The sequence below is a fragment of the Kwoniella mangroviensis genome, chromosome 2 (genome assembly GCF_000507465.2).
Source record: "Kwoniella mangroviensis CBS 8507 chromosome 2, whole genome shotgun sequence".
Lineage (NCBI taxonomy): Eukaryota > Fungi > Basidiomycota > Tremellomycetes > Tremellales > Cryptococcaceae > Kwoniella > Kwoniella mangrovensis.
The window spans coordinates 345386-365984 of record NC_088828.1 but is presented as its reverse complement, the minus strand read 5'-3'; the positions used below and the strand labels follow the sequence as shown (position 1 = coordinate 365984).

Below are 20599 nucleotides of genomic sequence, written 5' to 3'. Positions count from 1 at the left end.
CGGCGATATTGGCTACTTTACCTTTTCCATCTCCCAACCCAACATGTAAACCTAGGTTCCTTTGACTGGTTTGTGCGTGTGACGGTTTGTCTCATTCTTTTGTGTATCAGCTTTTTTTCATTGCGTCGCATTCACCGTACCCTCCTGCATACCGTCTCCCCATCTCAGCTACTTGCACGACGTCGCGACGTTGTCTTGTGGTCTGCGATCATTCGGGGATGCGGTTCAGTGGGGTGGATGGGTGATTCATGACCTCCACCCGCTTCGGATGATCTTCAGTGGTTTGGGTTTTTTTCCTTTTTTTCTTCTGCGTTTTTTCTGTTTGACCCTAAAATTCGATTAGATGGTCGATTCCCTTCTTTCGGCATCGCCCGCATACACATCCTTGCATCTCAGTCATGTTCGTCTGCCGTTCTATCGCATGTCTTCCTTCGAGGTTGTCATCATATATCATTCCATTGATGCTCGTTTGGGTCGGGAATCTCTCTACTACGCAATCCTTTTTGTCTTTTCGCTTTTTTTGGTTTCTCATCTCATCATCCAGTTACGTTGGAATACCCTGAGGAGGATGACTGTCGCTCCGAGTTTTGGATTCTGTCCCTGAACTATCCATATCACTTACCGTTCTTCTTCGTTTTCGCTCACCTCCGCTTTAACTCTGAATTCTGTCTGTACGACGAACTTGAAGGATTATTGGTGCAACGCTTGGCTGTTTCCCATCTGTTCACTCTTTAAAGCTTTCATTTCACTCCTTGTTCCTAGCGTCTCTATTGATGTACCAAGACCTGGAGCTTGCCAAAGCTCCGGGGTCTGTTATTCCGTCAGTCGGTATCTTTGCATTCTCTTCCATTTCATCTTTTCATACTCGGGAGGTGTGACTGAAGACTTGTTCTGGTCTATCAGTTCCGGCTGCTCATGCAAGCGGTCACGTCCTGATTCTTCATTTCTATCACGCACTGCCTTATTGCATCTTCAATCTCTTTGCTTTCCCAACACTGCGACACGCAGGACTCAGATCAACATTGACCTTTGTTACCTCTGCAGTATTGGGTCCGATTCGTGCGTGTGAGCGGGGCACCGGGTGTTTCCCTTTTCCATTTTATCCTTTTCATTCTCTTTCCCTCTTTCCATCTATCTTTTTCAGTCTTGGTCTTGTGTGCATGATTGATGATTGATCGTTGATCACACACAAACATACCAACACACTCCGTTTTTATACCGTCCTGTTACTGTTTCCGATTTCACGAGGACTCGTCCCAGTATATTGCCATCATAATCATCAGCACCATCGCAATTGCAATTTCATCGCCCGAATCCATGCTCCCTTCTTGACGCCTTCCTTTCAGCTTTCCGACTGGCTACCTCTCATAACATTCTGATACATAACCTCATATCCTTTTTACTGTCGCGTCCTGTATTGGCTCCATATCGGCGACTGTTCACATCTGGAATTGTCATTCATGAAGTACACGCAGTAGCTTATCGATATCTTGTCGTCTTAGATCAGAAAAACAGACTCAAGTCATGTCATCCTCCCTGGTGCTCACACCAGAAGCAAACCCACCTTCCTCCCTCCCGGACCCGCTCCAAAGTCACTCGAGGCCTCAACGGTCCACACGAGCAGCGGTCAATTACTCAGAACGCGCCCCAGATCACTCTTCAGTCTCACCACACTCAACCACTCCGACTCGTTCAGCAGCGGTTTCTACCAGATCCAGAAGAAGTATGTCTAGTTCCTTGTCAGTTGCGGAGAGATCACCGGACAAGAAGATATTTTCCAATGGCAGAAGAAGCGCTTTCTCACCTCTGTTCGATAACGAAAGGAAAGAAGCTGCCCTTGGCTTGGTACTCGGAGAGGAAGCAAGTACTGAGGAGGAAACATCGGAGGGATCCAAAGCAACTGTTCAGGAGGAAGGCGAAGATGAAGTCGGCGATGATCTGAACGAGGATGAGGATGAGGAGGAGGAGGATGGAGAAATCGGAAGTAACAGTGAAGAGGAAAAGGAGGGAGAAGAAGCTGAAGTGTTGGAGCCATCTCAATCACCAATCAAGACAAACAAAGAACAAGTCATTCCGAATGAGCAATTTGCACCCCTAACCAATTCTCGAGTGACCCGTAGGCGGACTGTCTCTCCCGAGAAGAAACCCGTGGAAGAGCCCACCACAGCGGGTGTGATAAGACTTGTCTTCGGCAAGAAAAGGAAAGCTGAAGGGGGTCCAGAGTCAACCAAGAAGGAAGCTGTCCCAGCATCAGTCACTGTCGCGTCTGAAGCACCGATACTCGCAGAGGAACCTCAGAGTGAGGCGATCAACGAAGATTTTCGAGAGGATTTACGCAAAAGGCTGCCACGAAAGAAAAGAAAATGGTTGAAGAAGGGAGAAGGTGAGAGATCTTCCTCCTTCTTGCAAGGTAGAGTTGCTGACCTTGGAAACTTTCTTTGATCTTCTCAGTCGATCCCGATGATCCCATCGCAGTAGCTCGTCAGAAGGAGAGACACAGATTGATAGACGAGTGAGTCTCTGCCCTGTGTAAACAGATTGTTCTTACATACCATTGATAGAGCTATCGAAGATCTTAACAAACAAGAGCAACTGCTTTCCGATAACGCCCATCCCCAACTATTATGGTTATGGGATGAATTAGAGCGCAGAAGGGGATTGCAGATAAACTGGCTCGAAGCTCGTCATGAGTGAGTATCTTGCCTCTGACAATGGATGCCCAATACTGACCAACGCTTGCATCTCAGAGCGGCGATTGGGGATCTAGAGCGTCTGCGCGATCATGAGCTACAAGTTGCAAAATTGGATTTCAGGGTGAGTAGCTATATCGGCACATTATATCGACCGTCCCACTGATGTGTCTTTCTAGCTGAAACGGGAAGAACTCGCCAATGAAATGATTCGAGAGAACAGACACAAGATGGCTCGTACTGCCGCTGAACGTACTGCTCTCAAGAGACAGCCCGGCAGTATGCCTAGCCTTCGAGGTGGCCGCGGTGGTGGAGGTTGGCAGGTGTCTACGACAAACCTCCTTTCAGATGGCGAGCAGAGGCTAGTACCTTTAACGCGCGGAGATGATCCCTTCATGCGCCGAGACGTCTCCCGAAAGATAGAATCGCTCAATCCTGCTGAGGTCAAAGCCGATCTTGAGAAGTTTGAAGCACACAAAGTCAAACGACAACATCGATCTTCAACACCTCCCAATATCCATTCAAAACCTTCCGCTTCCAGGTCTGATCGTCACTCGCTTCCCCGCCCGGTTGAACCACAACACAATGCTAAAGTCATGCGATACGCTGCACCTCCAGCCGCCACTCAGCGTCCTCCCAGCATATGGGATCCACCTAAGCCTCTAATGGCGAATCCAACGCACAAACAAGGAGTTTCACGTCCACGATCGCCCGAGCATTTACCGCGATATCACAGTGAATCAGTTTCTACGATAGGCTATGGTGGACGTGCGCCATCACGTGGCCTCCCATTCGCGTCCATATTCAAGCCTCCTCCAGAACACCCAACATCCAGACAAGAAGCGATACCTCCTCATCATCCATCGAGCACACCACGCCCGAGATCTCCCCCTCGGCAGCTCCCGCGTCATCCGATGGAAACGACACCATCTAACCTCTGGCCGCATCCACGTCAAAGGCATCCATGGCTAGCATATGGTGGTGCACCCCCCAGAAAAGCCTGATGTTGCTGGACCTATATATCTATGCTTGTATATCAGCTGCTCATCCCTATGCTTTCCACCATATATCGACAAAGACGGTCCGAATATCTACTGAACCCTTTTCCCCGATCGGTCTTGTCCTTGATGACCAATCAATACCTGAACTTAGTTGCATGATAAGCTGCTTTAGACCATAAGCCATGACTGAAACATTATGTTGTAGAATGGTTATGCATGTGGATATGTAAGTTATTTGGATGGATCGATGAATGGCATGTAATGTAGACATGTGCCACATTCGCATATCCCCGGTCAACCCCGCCTCATTGCTCACTCTCTCAGTCTCAGTCTGACCAGGTGAATTCGAAAACATGGGTGATAGGATAGCAGCGACTTGATTCCTATGCATATACATATACATCTTACAGTCCACCTTTGTATCACCCATCACATAACCTTGAACAGCCTTGCAGCTGACTACAGCAACATCTGGTCGATTCGTCACTCCCCTCAGGAAGTCGCTGAAGGATACTGAAATAGAAAACTTTGGTAGCAGGATAGTGAATTAAGGAAAGGAAGATAACATCAGATCAAAATGGTGAGTCTCGCTTTCATATCTGAGCGATGGGACTGCCAGAGTGCAAGGTGTAGACATGCGGCTTGGAGAATCGCTGAGATGAGGTATGAGGATTGCATGAGGCAGTGGCTCGCAGAAGATGTTGTCGAGGATGATATCTCGAGAAAGATAGAAAGCTAATTTAGTTGATAATACTCTTCAATTCGATCACCATAATTAGCCTCGTAAGTAATTATAGAGATATCTCAGCGTTCCATGGGCGACATGCTAACACCTTGTCTCGTTACAGCTCCAAAAGCCAAACACTCCAAGATGGTGACTTTGATTCACTACCGACTCAAGGTGACTCTGTAAGTTGGTCTCTTCTTTGAATCGGAAAAACCATTAGGATCAGGTTGTTGAGAACTAGGATCAGATTGGATGGAAAGAATATCGCGAGGCAGCTGGATGATAAGAAGGTAATTCGCTGATCAATCTGTCTACTCTTGCAGGAACGACGGTCGATCTCTTGTTGGTCAGATGTTAGCGTACGACAAGCACATGAACTTCGTACTTGCAGAGTGTGAGGAGTTTAGGACTGTAAAGGTATATTCAGTCTTCTTCTTGGTAGAAGAGACCCCCTAAAAGAGACCCAAAACTGAATCTTGCGTTGCTTTGCATCCTGAATAGGGAAAGAAGACGAAGAGTACGCCAGCGGGAGAACCAGCTCCAAGTGTACAGCAAAAGCGAACGCTCGGTCTGGTAATCTTGCGAGGAGAGACGATCGTGTCGGTATCAGTAGAAGGACCACCCCCAGTGCAAAAGGATGATGGATCTTTGTTAGCTGGACCAGGAAAAGGTGTGCCTGCTGGAAGAGGAATGCCCCTGGGTGCTGGTGAGTGGTCTTTGTGTATATATCATCGAAAGCAAAGGTTTCTATTCTACTGAGGGAGGAAAAGACGTTGAGAGAAGTGACGAATCGGACTGATTTGACTAGGCATTACGAGTACTGATCATATTGTTTCGCAATTAGGTGCCCCCGGAGCGATGGCTGCTCGTCCTATGGCCTACGCTCGACCTCCTCCTGGTTTCCCTTCCGGTATGCCTGGTCTTCCACCTGGAATGCCGCCTGGATTCCCAGGTGGTGCTCCTGGTCTTCCACCCGGGATGCCTCCTCCTGCTGGGTGAGTAGACTATACGCTTCGCGCATAGACAAAGAAATCTAATGGCTTCTTGGTTTATCAGTATGCCTCCTGGATTCCGACCTCCCGGTTTCCCTGGTGCTCCAGCAGGTTTACCGTTCCCTCCTGGACAAATGCCTCCAGGGTAAGTAGCTATCTCTGGATGACTTTGTCAGTATGCCTTGAAAGAATGCTGACGATGGTTCCTACAGGTTCCGTCCGCCTCAATAGACCATCCGATATGAGAGTGAGGGTTTGGTGAGACTATCAGACCGGGTCATGAGGATAGTTCCAGGTCATGTGGGCGATACTGTGTCGAGCTGAGCTGTGGAGAGTTGTTAAAATATCTCAATAATCCTCTTTCAATCCTATTTATCCATTCAATCTACAATTTCCAATGGTATTCTGTTTAGATGTTCAATGCATACATCACACCAAGCTCAGACTCGGGTCTGACATCACACTGATCATCATACAAAACATTGATATAATAACATGATTGTCATCGTTCTCAATGATGGAATGCATCAACAATGGTCCGTGTTCTGGGTGCTCGTTGCCTCGTTGCCTCGTGTTTGCCTGCCATCAATCCATCTCCATTCCCACTTTCACTGCATGTCATTTCTCTTTGTTTCTTCTTCTTCATCACTTCATCATCCACCTATCCTTCCCACTACTTGGCTCTCATATACATCATACTTTCTTCCTTCTTGCTTGAGATCCCTTATGACTGTATGACTATTGCGCCTGGGATTGAACGAACTTAACGATCATTTACGACCCTTCTGTCAGGAATTTCGCCGAAACATCACAACACTTCTATACCTCAGGATTGTGAGCTCCTACCTCAATACCAAGTCATTTGCTTGTCCACTTAACTATCTGCTACTCGCAGTGGCCTCTTCACACCTTATCTTGTTCAACTCTCCTCATTTCTGCCTTTGACCGTCACAGAGAAGCCAAAATGGGTGGAAACGCATTCAACACTCCTGCTCAACGTCTACCTCAAGCTCAGTATGATGCTCTCAAGGCTCATGTTTTCGCAGCGCTTGCGACATCATTCGAGCAAATAGAATCACCTCGTAACCTTCGTTTCAAGACCGATCATGGCGATCTTGATATTTTGGTTGGTTCTGCGGGATCCATTCCAGGAGGAGACGAAGAATGGGTTCCACAGACAGCCGAGAACATCAAGGACAACAAAACCGATTTACCGAAACTTGATGATTCGCCTGACCCCGATCCTCTCTTGTTAGAGGTTATCGCCAAACTGGATCTCAAGCCTGCCAATGCACCTCAAGCCGAACCAAGTTCTGACGTCGTTTCACCCAATGATGGAGGAACGATCAAGCTCATGGGTACGGGCAAGATGCTTCTTGGTAAAGAGGTGGAGGATTTGAGAGGATTGTGCGGAGAGATGAGACAGAATCTCAAGGCGACAGGGTGGAGAAGAAGAGGACCCGAGATTAGCTTCAAGGTACCCTGTCAGATAGTTACTGGGGACGAAGCAGTCGAGAGTAACGCCGAGAAGGTGATTCAATTCGGGCTATCATCATGCACGGCATCAGAGCTGATCCTTGCTTTCATACCAAACAGTTCTACCAGATCGACGTCTTGTTGGTCTCTCCCGAGAGTTTCGACTTCAATCACCTCATGTCGTCCTACTCATCCACAGGAGTACTCCTTGGTCGGGTCCTCCGTCAACTTTCGAAATCTTTCACTTTGCATCTCACTCATTTGGTTGTGCGACACTTACCGTACTTCGGTATACCCCCCATCGACATTACGCTTACCTCCTCACCCGAGGAGTTCTGCGAGTGGCTTGGACTCGATTACCAAAAATGGAAGACAGAAGGGGAGAGCTGGGTGACTGAGGTGGACTTCTGGAAATGGATGACCGATGCCAGAGAAGACAGTCCCGCAGCTCAAGCTATCAGAAGAATGGCTGCGAGAAGTAAATCTACGATCGATGAGGGATTGAGCAAGAAGAGACGAAAGCGAGCAGACTTCGCAGATCGATTTTACGAATGGCTACAAAAGGAGTCGGATTGGGCACCTAGAATTGAAACAGGCGATGCAGCAACCTTACCACGAGATTCAGTACCCCCCTCTCCAGCTCCTCTACCTACTCTAGGTCCTGATGGTGAAGGGGGGACTTCGGCTCCGTCTTTGCCTTTGATCAATCAAGTATTCGCTACGCCAGGCAGTGGTAAATCCGGACCACCTGCATCTTCATACAATCCTGATAATCCCTCTTTCATTGATCCGGAGCACCCTAAACCCCTTGATTCCAGAGCATCAGCTGCGATCGATTACTGGAAAAAACAAGAAGTTTATGAAGCGATATTAGAGGAACGAAAGACCGTAGCGAAAGTGTTGGCTGATAGACAAAGAGATCGCGTCGATAGGAATGACAAGGCGACTGATGGGGAAAACAAACATCAAGAAGAGGTCAAAGACTGGTAAGAAGGTTATGGGCGATTGCGTAGGGGTGGATGGACAATGTTTTGGATTCACGGGTGATCCCTTGTAATTATGATAATTAACGAATAGGACGAAACATAATGTTTATGAGATATCTGAGATGGAATGCGATGACCTTTTATGAGGTAACGCTTTATAGCTTGAGCTGTTTAATTTGTACTATACATTCTGATCATCATCAGATATGATTTATGAGTACGTATGTATATACAATTTCAATATGTTACACGGGCAATGTCCACCAAAGACCCATAATGACCATCTGTTCTAATCTAGGATAATGATCCAAGGGGAACTTTTCTATTATTTTGACCATCTAGAGTGCACTAGATCTACTGTTCGTTCATCAGGAGCTGCCACCCCAATCGAACCCCACAGTCCGACCTTTGGCTGTTGGACTTTCCTTGAACGGTGATGGGCCTTCTCCCTTACCCAAAGCCGCACCGAATCGCAGCGGTATAGCCCCCTGAGTGGCTGGAAGACCAGTAGAATTGATCGTCTGCTGATCTGGCGATACTTGAGAAGATGTAAATCGAGAGGTCCGGAAAGGAGAGTTGAAGTCGGATATGGATGCAGGAGGATGTGTGCTAGGGTTGGACGGCTTTGAGGCTGAAGCTGAGCTGGAACCTAGTTGAGAAGTGGCAGAGGGTTGGGATGGTGTCCAAGGAGGGGTCTTCGGTCTCTGACCAGGAGGAGAGAGCTGTATACTGCCTGATCCAGAGCCAGACTGACCAATTTCCGGAGAAGGTGATCTTAGGAATGATTGGTATAACCTCGCATCGGTCTCGTGATCCTGTATACTTCTCTCATCGTGTCTATGAAGAAATGCTTGGTAGTCTGAGGGGATCACACCCGATGCTGGTGGATCAGGCAACGATTGAAAAGAGGGTGGTATTGGGAAAGATAAGGTATGAGTGGTGGTCGTGATGTCTCCTGTTGTTTGAGATGGATGGGGGTGGATAGGGAGTCGATCTGAAAAGATGAGATGAGCTTTAATGTAGGTTGTGAAATCAGATACATCATGTCTGATTCTCACTGGCTGGACGAGGACTTGGATCTATCACTTCCCATTGACCCATTTCCTTCCTCTTCCTCAAAGTCCTACCCGTAAGGTCTATAGGTTGAGCATATGCGATGTGTTCTACCGTGAAATGCGTCTGCCATTCGGGGAACGAAAGAAAGGTCTCGGAACAGAAATCCCATCTGTAACGATATGGACATGTCAGTCAGTATCCAGATCAAGCAGAAGAGGACTGAGAGGAACAAAGTTTGGGATGATAGGACTCTGAAGGCGATCAACCTTATCACTTACTTGCAATGAATGACAGAGTGTTGATAAGTCAGCGATCTTGACGATTCACCGTCTTGTTCCACACGGTTCATGTCTGATATTCTCACAGCTTTCTCCTATAATGTTTCTAGAGCAAATTGAGTATAGCATGATGAAGACAGATATCTTATGTATGCATATGCATATTCCTTGAATATTTGGACAAACAAGTCGACTGCTGTGTGGGGAGTTGATGACGTCGCTTGGGTTTACGTAATCGAAACCGAGTACCTGTGTTGGATATACCCTCTGTCTCCTAGCAACATGAATTATACATGCACTCATGCATACATACATATCATGGCTGGTGTTGGAGAAGCGGCCTAAGACTATGCATCTGAAGTGTATTCAAGTACTGACCACTGACTGTTCAGTGAGTTGTGAAATACATGAGATGAAGAAAGGGTTACTCAGGTAGGAATGGTATGACGTCGTTTTCTCTTTGATCTCATCATCATCTTACCAGTACCAGTTCCATCCATATCAAGACCACCTTCACCTTCTTACTCATCTTGCTTTGCTTGTTCCTCTCAGTGCCAGCTTATACGCATACCACTCTGATTGCCCAACATTTCTTACCTATCTTTCAAACTCCTACCGCGGATCCGCGTATACCACATCAATAACCTCATTCGCACCATGTCCTCATCCGCATCGACGACCGCTCCTTTAGGTGGATTTTCGGCTCTCGTCAATTCCTCCTCCGATTCTCGAGACAAGGAGCTCGTAATAACACAAGTGACTCCTGACATCGTCACGTTCTCAGTCCCCTTCGTAAGTTCTCCTAGCCTTGTTCATCTGGGTTCGACGCTCCGAGCTGATAGAACCACTTGTCTCAGTCCAGGGGGATGGTACCCATTGGTGGAAGAAGTACGGCAGTTCGTATATCCCGACAGCCCAAACCCTCAGTCACAGAGGGTGGTATACAACCGGCTCCTCAAGTTAATTCTTCTGGGGAAGTTTTGGTCTACGCATCTACTCCCCTGACAAAGGCGACGGTAGAAGCTCTCAAATCGCTCGGAGAAGTCAAATGGCTCGTCACGCCTGATGGCGAACATACCATGTATATCCAGGAATATGTCGACCACTATCCTTCTGCTCAGTAAGTGATTCGAACCCTCGTCGGAGGGGAATTGCCGCAGGGGTATTCGAGAATCAGACCGAAGCGAGGAGGCGTAGGTGCAAATGGGAGTTGTGATATTTGGATCACGCTGACAATCTGCATGCATCACAGAGCGATTGGCGTTGATAGGTGCAAGGAGAAGAAGTCTAATATTTCTTGGGCAGGTATCTTTGGACCAAAAGATGACGGTGAAAGCAAGAAGTATGGATTTGAACCAGAGGTAAGTATACTGCCTGCTTCCGTCTAATCGATTGTCCGTCTTCTGTCTTTCTTTCTCATCATTCCGAGGAAAGAACTCATCAGGCTGTTACGTGTACATTAGGTGACTCTCCATCAAGTATCTGCTCATATCAATCATGAGCTGACTGCGATCCACCATCCTTCCGGTACGCTTATCCAAGCCGACATGCTCTTCAACCTTCCTGCAACTGAGCAATACTCCCGAGCTGGAGGACTACCCACCCTTTTCAAGTGGCTTGGCGGTGGTAAATCTATGAGTCCTGGAGGAAAGGTACACGATCTCATGGCCAATCAAATATCGAAAGACAAGGAGTGAGTTAGTCATTGATCCTATTTAGAAAAAGATCCTGACATCACGCATCAATTCAGCTTGCTCAGGAAGGAATTGCAGCCCATCCTTGCTGCCAAATGGGATCGAATTATCCCATGCCACGGTGATGTGATCGAGTCAGGTGGTCGAGTGGCTTGGGAGAAAGTCTGGGGAAAATTTGAGCAATAAGAAGTAACGAAGGATCCTTTCGTTCTCCAGATCAACGAAGCCGTATGATTTGTTGAGGACTATATATAATGATGTCAGTAGGTAAAAAGAAGTGAAGAGCACAAAATGTCAAATTTATGCAAGAATTACTAAAGCTTCATCATCTTTTATAATATTCATTTCAGTCCATTTTGTAAATTGGAAAAGAGCAAAGAAAAACTATTCATGAAATTTTTCTGAGATTACGAGGGAGGGAGCGAGGACCAGATCTGCTCATCACGATTAGCGATCCTTCTCCATATCTGATCAAGCTGTGCTAGCACTCACTATTCACGATCAGCTCGAGGAGCTCGGTCATCATAATCTCTTCTAGGAGCGTCAAATTCCCTTCGGGGAGATCTGTCTCTGGGAGTGTATCGATCATCTCGTCGATCATCCCTTCTGTCGTCTCTTCTATCGTCTCTTCTGTCATAACCTCGATCCTCTCTTCTATCATCTCGACGATCGTAGTCTCGTCGTTCGTAATCACGAGGTCCTCGACGGTCGTCGTAGCTTCTGTATGATCGTCGATCATCGTAATCACGAGGTGGTCGACGATCGGTATCAGCTCGTCTGGCATCATCCGCACCGGCAGGGTTCTAGTTGTCAGCTCTTATTCGGTTGCTGGAGTACTCACGATCTCCAAGGTCACAGGTGCGCCGTTGATGTCGACACCAGCGAGACGTTTGACAGCATCCTCGCAGTCTTCCAAAGTGGGGTATTCGATGATACTAGAGGGTGGTATTAGTCTCCCAGACCCAACCGATAAATAGGGATTACGTACCCTTGACCAGGGTTGTTTCTATCGACGTCAGCGTAAATGATGTTGTTTCCACCAAGTCGACCGAAATCTTTGAGATCCTGAAGCAAAATGTCAGGAGAGGAGCCAAGTATGCCATAAAATTGAGCAAGTGTGTCCCGTGAGAGGAGGAAGAATAAGACCGCCGCCAGCAGATCGCCACCATCATGACCAGGACTGTTTATGATTGGACCAAATGGGAAAAGTACCGCACCTGCCAGCTGGTTGAACTGGGAATACCAATTACAGCGATTCGGACACCTTTTCGAGGAGGTCCGGCACTTCTAGGAGGACGGCTATGTTTGGCTTTGGCAATCAGCAAAAAGTTGTTGACGCCTCATTTCGAAATTTGACTGACGCATCGTAGACATCACGTCTTCTCGAGTCACGAGGTTCTTGAACGACCAAGCTACGAATCGTCAGAGCCACTTATCTACGACTTCTACTCACTTTTCACCCATGAATGGTCTGTTGTTGAAGTCTCGGATAACATCCTCGGCATCCTGAAGATCACGTCAGCAAGCAGAAACTTATGGATCAGACAGAGATGACTGACTCTGGATGATTCAAATTCGACGAATCCAAAGTTACCCATGAGCTTGATGTCGACGATTCGTCCGTAACCCCTGAAGTGCTATTACATGTTAACAACGATCGAAGGGATTGAAACTCACGTCCTCCACATCGGCTTTCTGGGCCGCTATGAAAGCCATCAGCAGATGCCATCTCGAGCAGACATGGCGAGCACTCACTGGGTGGTAGATGACCGAGATAGATCCTTCTTGACATTGTTCCTTGGTGTATGATAAGGGGAGATGTATATGGGTCGAGGGTGAATGAGAAGGAGCGAGAGAGAGAAGAGAGAGAGAGAGAGAGAGAGAAAGAGAGAGATATATGTGAGATGTGACTGACATATGAAAACATTCAGGGTAATACCAAGAGAGAGTATTTGATCCCGTCGACCCCCCCAGCCAGAGACGTCATTAACGTATTTCAATCGCAATCTCATCCTTATCGTAGCTGGCTACACATACATTCATCCCATGCAATCATCAGTCTGACCAGTAGCATGGCGGTCGATTCTCGGCCTCATACCCAGCTAGATGCAGAGGCACATTCGCAAGCTCACAACAACAACCCACGGCCGAGTCCTTCCAGCTCTTTCCGATGGCGCAGTCCGCCGTCACAGCCCGATAATTGGTTGAAGAGGAAATGGGCAATCTTGTAAGCTGATGTATTCGCTGTTGTTGGTCAAGGCTTATTCGTGGCTCAGTGTTGTATTGGCCTTGGCATGTTGGTCATTCTATGTAGTCGCAGGTCGGGTCTGTACGCCCATGATCCGTAGGTATTCGTCTACGGGCTTAGGAAGGTCAACTGGAAGTGAGTCGACTTTTACCTAAGTCCGAGTGCACAAAGCTGATTTAACGTCAGTCGGAACTCTTGTCGGTTTCATAATCTTCTGGCTTTTCATGACGATCACGTATTTGAGGGTACGTGCAATCTCTCACCATCGTTCCAGACGGAGAGCTGAGCTGTCTTGAATGTAGATGCTTTTCACGAGCCCAGGTCTTGCTCCCAAGGTAAATTCCCCCTGAAGAAAGAATGCATCTAGGCAGCGCTGACTAGACTACAGCATGTGGCCAAATCCCCCGAGCCAGATCTTTCCGAGTATCGCCTCGAAGACTTTACGCCCACGGCAGCCTCCAACAGACCCTTCGCCGACCTTTCCGATGCTCCAGAGCCATCCGAGCTCGCACCGATCGGTAACCTCGTACGTGACACTCTTCACGGTCAGAGGATATCGTCAGAATCCGGAACAGAAGTCCCACTGAAGACGCAGAAGAGCGTAAGGGATTGGCGAACGGTGGAAAGACCTGTACCGGCTGTCTTGCCCAACCTGAGATGGTGTCGCCATTGCGAGATCATCAAGCCTCCTCGGACCCGTCATTGCAGGCATTGTGGAGTGTGTATACTGCAATATGATCGTGAGTGTGACTTCAGAACAACACTCTGCTAACAAATGAATAGATCATTGCCTCTGGATCGGACAATGCGTTGGCTGGGGCAATCACAAGGTATGTAAGAACGGATGTATGAGCACGCTGACATTCAGTTCTTCATCATCTTCACGTTCTGGGGAGCGATATTCTGTGCATACCTGATGGGTCTTCTCATTGCCGTTTCGGCCAAGTCGCCGGGCATGGACGGCCAAGTTTTGGCTTTGATAATCCTGTAAGCAAGGCTGATCACGTACCTGCTTAATATGCTAAGTCATTCATCAGGTCTGCTCTTTTTGGTCTCTTCACTTTCTCGATGTGTGCGGCACATATAAATCTTATCGTGACGGGAAGAACGACGGTCGAATCTTATTCCAGAAGGGATCAACATGATGCGGAAAGTCGGATATTGCAGCAAGAATACGGATACTTCTTCCACAATAGCGAGAGAAGGAAGGTACAGAAGAAATGGCGCGAAGAGTGGGGAAATACTCCGGTAGATGCTAGATGGGTCTTTGGAACACAGAGGGAATTATGGGAGCAGGAGATGGGTAAATCTCCTTTAGGTTGGATACGTGAGTTGCGCATTTTCTCCGATTCTTCTTTGTCAATATCTCAGTAGACGATAGCTGACAGAATATGGCTCCCCGTACTGTTTCGTGTTGCAGTGCCTATCGGTAGGCCTTTGGGAGATGGTCTACACTATGGGAGTAATCCACGCTTTGGTCCAAACGGGGAATGGTTGAAGAAAAAGGATTGGCCAAAGGAGTTACAGACATAGATCTTACAGCCTTTCAGTGCGAAACAAGGCAAAGGCGGTATGGTAGATTTGTTTTTTTTTTGGCGGGGGGTGGGGTTTTCTTGTCTTTTCTTGTTAACTCATCTGTACTCTGTTGTTTCCATCATTCATCCTCCAATTCAGCAGTCTCGTGTTTTTGTACATGCATTACCATCGTCATCGTCATCTTCCCAAAGGATGGCTTTTCTTCGCTCCTAAATGCTGACTGACTGCTTTGACTGCTTCGAAACAGTGACGACAAGGACCTTGCTCTTCACGAGGACAAAGGAGAATGGACTGGAGCGTTATATGGATGCTAACACTGGCTGTTTCTTCCTACGATATATATATATATATATATACCAGGTGGATGATCGCAGTGAGGATTGTAGGATGGATGCATATATGTGCTGAATGCTGGATTTGGGCAGGGGAATCGCGTGAGTGCCACGTGTTCCGAACATGAGCTCAACTGGCATGGTTTTCAATCAACTCCCTCCACCTGACCCATCCACCCACCCTCTCTATCTTACGTCGATACGCGGCTGATATCACAGTACTCTTCCTCTTCTTTCCATTCCTGCCCCTCCATACCCCTCACAGCGATCTATAGGAATCACCCATACTCAGCCACTGCGACCCCACAAGCTCCATTCTGCTGTCGACCCATCTCTCTCTTATCATCGTATAGGGAAGAACAAACCTCGAGGGAACGGGATCGAAACCCGTTCAGCCCAGCAGCTTCATCATTTCCCCTGTCTTCTCAATACCTCATCAACCAACATGCATCCGGCTACTCTGTTCATCCTCACTCTTGTCCTACCATTCGCTGGTCAGGTCTATGGCAAGGCGGTCAATCATGCTACGGGTGGTGGATCTGGAAGTGGGACAGGTGAAGTCATGACACTCTTCCTCCGATACCAATGGGGAGCTGACTAGCACGCTCTACCTGACTTGGGATTCCTAGACACGACAATCACTTTTCCAGTCTCGCTCTCAGACGAACTAGGAGAGTCTTGTACGCTCCTCTCATTCATGACCATGATATACATATAAACTAATGGCTTTGCAGCTATCACTTCCTTGACCCGCTCCTTGACCCGATCAGAATGTCATGCCGATATAGCTGTCGCTCTGAAACATTCTTGTAAACAAGGCTCAGAGGGTGGTGAAAGCGGATTGACCGAACTGCGGAAGAGAGATAGTAGGTGTTCTACCTCGCTGTATCAGTCGACTTCAACTAATTCTTTAGCAGTCGCCATCTCCTTCACTATCTGCTCCATGCAATCCGCTTTACAGCACGTACCCGTCGAGTGCAGCTCCTGGAACCCTGCCAACTACAACGTAGGGACAGACGAGTCAGATCAGATGTATCCGGGAACGGACGATGGAAGTTCAGATGTGGAACATCTGCAAGAGAAACAGACCTCTTGTTTAGGGTTAGTTGCGATGATTTAGGATTTGGCTGACATAGTTACTACAGAGCACTACATCGTAGCCCCCAAGAATGGAGTGCTTATAATGCATTCTTGAGCGATTCGAGTGAGTACCATCAGTCTCACACAATACTCTCAATTTGCTGATGAAGTCATAGCCCAACTATGCCATGTGCTTGAAGCACGCAAACAAGCAGGTGAGTATCGAGTTTGACAGTCAGAAATCTTTTCTCATTCTTTCTTTCACTTTCAGACATCGCTCATAGCCGGTACGTCAATGCTACGATGGAAAAAATCGCCTTTCTCGATCACATGAAGAAGCGGGAAATGGTACAACTCTCACGAGAGAGGAAACTTGAGAGCGAGCTGGATGAACGCTCAAGAGTAAGTATTGTTTCTTTCGTCTGAGGAGGATATTTGGCTTACGAGGTCTATAGGATTTGAGAGAAGCTTCCTCTTACGTGGTGTTTGCTCAAAAGAAGCTGCAAGATGACATAGAGTTATCTCTCGAACTACGCCAAGATCTTCGAAACGCATTTCACAAGCTCGAATCAGAAAGAATTGGAATTTGGGACAGTTTCGAGAGAGATGTGAAAGATCGCTTATTCGAGGCAGACGCTCGGTATGAAGCCATGCTGTTCGACCTTAAGGATGGATGGGAGGCAGAGGTGAGTTCAGATCTGACAAACCAGTGCTGATGTGGCAGTTGTTCAAAGGCCTGGATGACGCATTACAACGGGTTTGTGCTTCCGATACTTTAAATGGCAGATATACTCAACTGACGAGCTATGATCAGTACGATACGACGGTGAATGATCGCATTCATGAGGTTGAGACTGCTGTGGGACAATGGATACATCGAGCCACAAATCAAGTTGAGAATATCGTAGACTTCTCGAATGAAAAAACGGTACGTTGGATCCCTTCGACAAGAGCTAATACATTAGACCCTTCTGCAGGGTTCATGGCACGAGTTTGACCGCTGGATTGATATCGCAAACCAGGTAGGGTTGTCGACCTCGATGTTCTTCCATATCCACTGACATGTCCACTGACATCACGCCAGCAAATAACGATTCTTGACCAAGGCTTTGGGTACCTTCATGACAGCTTGGTGTCATCCATCCACCTCTCACAAAATATCACCATGGCTCAATCCGAAGTCACCCAGTCTCTTGGTCTTGCCATCGCCCAAACCGAAAACCTCTTTCACAAACAAGCCGACTTGGAGAATTCCCTGAATCGATCTTTGGCCATTTCCGAAAGGAGCCTCAAGCTGGCAAATCGATGGGTGTCATCTCCGTCTCTGTCTCTGTTCTCTGGTCAGTCAAGAGCCCCACTCATGAAGCGGGACCAAACAGCTCATTAAACTGATCATACAGGCCCGTCTTCGATGACCCTCTCCTCTTTAGGTGGCGTCAGTACCCAGCTCTTGATTTGGTCGTTACAATTGATTTGGCAGATTGCCTACTCCATGGTGAGATTCGTTTCAAAGTGTGTTTGGATTTTGCTCCACTGAATTTCGCTTGCATCAGGTCTCAGCGTTCTGTTTCGTGTTCATCCTATTCCGGACAGGCATGAGAAAGTCGATGCTCCGATGGTCGAATCGATTTTACCATATTCCGTCAGATGAAGAATCGGCTGTTACAAGCAGAGCGAAGGATTTCACAAATATCACTATCTCCGGTATCACGCAGTCTCCGAGTCGAAATAGGCAATCGTGTAATCCGACAGCGAACCTCGCGCCCTCGCCCGAAGTCACTCGTACACCTGATCCACGCAGATCGAACTTTCGAAGATCTGACATCTGCACCTTTGTAATGATGTATTTACTGTATGTATCCAATAAGCATGTATATGGTCTTACCCAGTCCAGACACATGGCCAGTCAAGCTCTAGGCTCACGGTTGTGATTAAAGTTTTCACTTAATGCACGATGTACCTATCCGGGAGTGGCTTCGGTTGGCGATAAATTTACATGGACTGTTCAAGCAGAGTAAGAGGGAATGATCAGGGTGATCGGGATATCCTATGTGAATATGATAGGAAAATATCGTAATGGGCGGTCGATGCGGTTCCGCCGCTTTTGGTAATTTGCCAGTGCCAAGTCAACTTGAACTCAATTTGTCTCTGATTAGTCATTATTTTCGCGCTGCGGTGACTAGCATCGCTGTCACCCGTGTCTTAACTATTGTAGCACCGACCTGAACGTCCATCTGATTCATACACACATACTCGATTCATTCGGTTTGTGATTGTCGATCTTCAACCGCGACAGGGATTGGAAAAGATGCGTTCATTCATTGATTACAGGGTTTTCGATACCGCTTTAAGCACTGAATGGGCCAAACAAAATAAGCTAAAGTTGGTCTATCGAGAGACAATGGGGCGTAGATCCTTCTGTGAGAGCATTCGCCGGACGTGGGAAGATGGGCTACACAACAATGCGTCTCGAAAGCTATATAATCCCCCTCCTTGGATACTCATAACTGCTTTCCTTTCCCCCATCCTCAATCTCGAGTCCCCAGCGAATCTACAACCAACGCTCATCCTCAAAGCCCTCAAACCTCGCACCTAACCCGTCCAATCCTCTCTCTCCGACCTCCCCCCTTAACTCTTCTTACTTCCGACCAATCTTTTCTCGATCACAATGCGAGTTGAAGCCCTTATCCCCGTCGTCGCCTTCATGGCCGCTCAAGGTGCCACTGCTGCCCCTGTTGTTCAACAAGAGAACCTCGACAAGAGATGGTGTCTCTTCGGCATCATCGGTACTTCATGCGGTGGTTCATCTACCGTTGTCACCACTTCCGCCGCTGCCAAGTCCTCTACCATTGCTGCGTCCTCATCCGCAAAGGTTTCCGTCGCCTCCTCGGCCTCTGCTGTCAAGGCCGCTACCACCACCATCACCACTGCTGCTCCTTCCTCAACTGCCGCTTGGTCCTCTTGCAAGGACTTTGACTGGTCAGCTTGGGGTAGCAACTGGTCATGGGGTGGTTACAACCTCGACTACGTCAAGGCTTGGTACGTTGACACTTACGGTCTCAAACCACCTCCCAACATGTCATGGAATCAAGTTTCTTCTTTAGTCAACAAGGTCAGTGTTAATCGTACCTTGCGCAAGTATGTCAGGCTGACGACTTACCTACTAGTACGGTCACTCAACCTCCGCTTCAGGTGCCAAAGCTACCAGTGTCTACAAGCACGGCTGCAGCAACCCTTGGACCTCTGCCGCTGCTGCCACTAGCACCGCAAAGGTGTCCACTACCGCTGCTGCTGCTGCTTCCACATCGAAAGCTGTCAGCTCCGCCGCTGCTGCATCATCCGCCAAGGCCTCTGCTTCAGCCGTCGCTCAATCATCTGCTGCCGCCGCTTCTTCCGTCAAGGCTTCAGCGATCGCATCTTCATCCGCTGCCGCTTCCAACGCTTCCGTTAGCAAGGCTCCAGTCGCTGCTTCTTCGGCTGCTGCTGCCTCTGCCAGTGCCAGTGCCAGTGCCAGCAAAGCTGCTGTCTCTGCTGCTCCTGTTGTCTCCTCAGCTGCCGTTGCTTCCTCTGCCGCTGCCCCTGTTGTCTCCTCAGCTGCCGTTGCTTCCTCTGCCGCTGCCCCTGTCGTCTCTTCAGCTGCCGCCGCTGCCTCATCCGCCGCTGCTCCCGTAGTATCCTCAGCCGCTGCTTCCGCTTCTGCAACCGGTGTCCCAGGTAATGGATCTGGCTCCAACTCTGGAACTGGAGTATCAGGTACCGCCACTACCTCTAGCGCTGCTCCTGCTACCACCACCACCGCCGCTGTCACCATCAACGGTTTTACCGCCGGTGGTTGCGTCCAAGAAGTTTCCGGTCGACTCCTCTCAAAGGTCCAAACCTCAAGCTCTTCCATGACCATCGAACAATGTACCACTCTCTGTGGTAACTACGGTTACGGTGTTGCTGGTCTTGAATATGGTAACGAATGCTACTGTGGTGCTCAGGATGATGTGAGTTATTTCGGGACCAGTGTATACAACTCTCGCGGTCTGACGACTGACTTGGTTTGTTATTTGATAGATTGATGATGCTCTTGTCTCTGGTCAATGTTACATGCCATGTGCAGGTGACTCTACCGAAACTTGTGGTGGACCCAACGCCATCAACGTTTTCATCAACCCTGACATCACTCCTGACGTTATCAACCTCCCGGATGGATGGTCAACTTACGGTACCGTCGCTGAAGGAACCAACGGTCGAGCCCTCACCTACACCCTTTGGAGTTCCTCCACCAACACCGTCGAGTCCTGTGCTGCCGGTTGTGCTGCAGCCGGTTACTCCATCGCTGGTACCGAGTACTCTGCCGAGTGTTACTGTGGTAACTCGTTCTCCAACGGTGGTGGTGCCATCCTCTCGGACGATGCTGCTTTCATGGCTTGTTCAGGTGATCTCGCTCAAATGTGTGGTGGTCCATCCGTTTTGAGCGTTGTCTCCTCATACACCGGTACCATCCCATCCAGCTAA

The 20599-nt window shown here is 48.1% G+C and overlaps 10 protein-coding genes across 10 annotated transcripts; 8 read left to right on the top strand and 2 right to left on the bottom strand.

Moving 5' to 3' along the window:
* Positions 1-1524: 1524 nt before the first annotated feature.
* Positions 1525-3694, top strand: I203_106998 (uncharacterized protein; the record flags this gene model as incomplete). Its single annotated transcript, XM_019145086.2, has 5 exons — positions 1525-2383; positions 2452-2512; positions 2562-2690; positions 2748-2814; positions 2870-3694. 5 exons carry the CDS (start codon positions 1525-1527, stop codon positions 3692-3694), a joined length of 1941 nt encoding a protein of 646 aa, XP_019004905.2.
* Positions 3695-4562: 868 nt separating this feature from the next.
* On the top strand, positions 4563-5641 carry I203_106997 (uncharacterized protein; the record flags this gene model as incomplete). The annotated part of the gene is made up of 6 exons (XM_019145085.2): positions 4563-4600; positions 4742-4835; positions 4920-5124; positions 5263-5413; positions 5475-5555; positions 5623-5641. 6 exons carry the CDS (start codon positions 4563-4565, stop codon positions 5639-5641), a joined length of 588 nt encoding a protein of 195 aa, XP_019004904.2.
* A 733-nt stretch (positions 5642-6374) lies between these two features.
* On the top strand, positions 6375-7876 carry I203_106996 (uncharacterized protein; the record flags this gene model as incomplete). The annotated part of the gene is made up of 2 exons (XM_019145084.1): positions 6375-6941; positions 7007-7876. 2 exons carry the CDS (start codon positions 6375-6377, stop codon positions 7874-7876), a joined length of 1437 nt encoding a protein of 478 aa, XP_019004903.1.
* A 364-nt stretch (positions 7877-8240) lies between these two features.
* Positions 8241-9277, bottom strand: I203_106995 (uncharacterized protein; the record flags this gene model as incomplete). The annotated part of the gene is made up of 3 exons (XM_019145083.1): positions 8241-8866; positions 8931-9097; positions 9207-9277. 3 exons carry the CDS (start codon positions 9275-9277, stop codon positions 8241-8243), a joined length of 864 nt encoding a protein of 287 aa, XP_019004902.1.
* A 586-nt stretch (positions 9278-9863) lies between these two features.
* I203_106994 (uncharacterized protein) lies at positions 9864-11086 on the top strand (the record flags this gene model as incomplete). The annotated part of the gene is made up of 5 exons (XM_019145082.1): positions 9864-9998; positions 10064-10326; positions 10459-10567; positions 10670-10899; positions 10957-11086. The coding sequence occupies 5 exons, from the start codon at positions 9864-9866 to the stop codon at positions 11084-11086; spliced, it is 867 nt and encodes a 288-aa protein (XP_019004901.1).
* Positions 11087-11391: 305 nt separating this feature from the next.
* On the bottom strand, positions 11392-12498 carry I203_106993 (uncharacterized protein; the record flags this gene model as incomplete). The annotated part of the gene is made up of 7 exons (XM_065518115.1): positions 11392-11703; positions 11757-11835; positions 11889-11965; positions 12118-12199; positions 12262-12279; positions 12354-12406; positions 12460-12498. 7 exons carry the CDS (start codon positions 12496-12498, stop codon positions 11392-11394), a joined length of 660 nt encoding a protein of 219 aa, XP_065372845.1.
* Positions 12499-12972: 474 nt separating this feature from the next.
* On the top strand, positions 12973-14681 carry I203_106992 (uncharacterized protein; the record flags this gene model as incomplete). Its single annotated transcript, XM_065518114.1, has 9 exons — positions 12973-13127; positions 13177-13283; positions 13335-13393; positions 13451-13483; positions 13537-13888; positions 13932-13978; positions 14095-14135; positions 14186-14475; positions 14569-14681. 9 exons carry the CDS (start codon positions 12973-12975, stop codon positions 14679-14681), a joined length of 1197 nt encoding a protein of 398 aa, XP_065372844.1.
* Positions 14682-15461: 780 nt separating this feature from the next.
* Positions 15462-16875, top strand: I203_106991 (uncharacterized protein; the record flags this gene model as incomplete). Its single annotated transcript, XM_065518113.1, has 9 exons — positions 15462-15570; positions 15646-15696; positions 15751-15882; positions 15934-16117; positions 16162-16220; positions 16273-16311; positions 16368-16498; positions 16552-16782; positions 16831-16875. The coding sequence occupies 9 exons, from the start codon at positions 15462-15464 to the stop codon at positions 16873-16875; spliced, it is 981 nt and encodes a 326-aa protein (XP_065372843.1).
* A 386-nt stretch (positions 16876-17261) lies between these two features.
* Positions 17262-18027, top strand: I203_106990 (uncharacterized protein; the record flags this gene model as incomplete). The annotated part of the gene is made up of 3 exons (XM_065518112.1): positions 17262-17436; positions 17497-17591; positions 17650-18027. 3 exons carry the CDS (start codon positions 17262-17264, stop codon positions 18025-18027), a joined length of 648 nt encoding a protein of 215 aa, XP_065372842.1.
* A 737-nt stretch (positions 18028-18764) lies between these two features.
* On the top strand, positions 18765-20599 carry I203_106989 (uncharacterized protein; the record flags this gene model as incomplete). The annotated part of the gene is made up of 3 exons (XM_019145078.1): positions 18765-19208; positions 19264-20085; positions 20156-20599. 3 exons carry the CDS (start codon positions 18765-18767, stop codon positions 20597-20599), a joined length of 1710 nt encoding a protein of 569 aa, XP_019004897.1.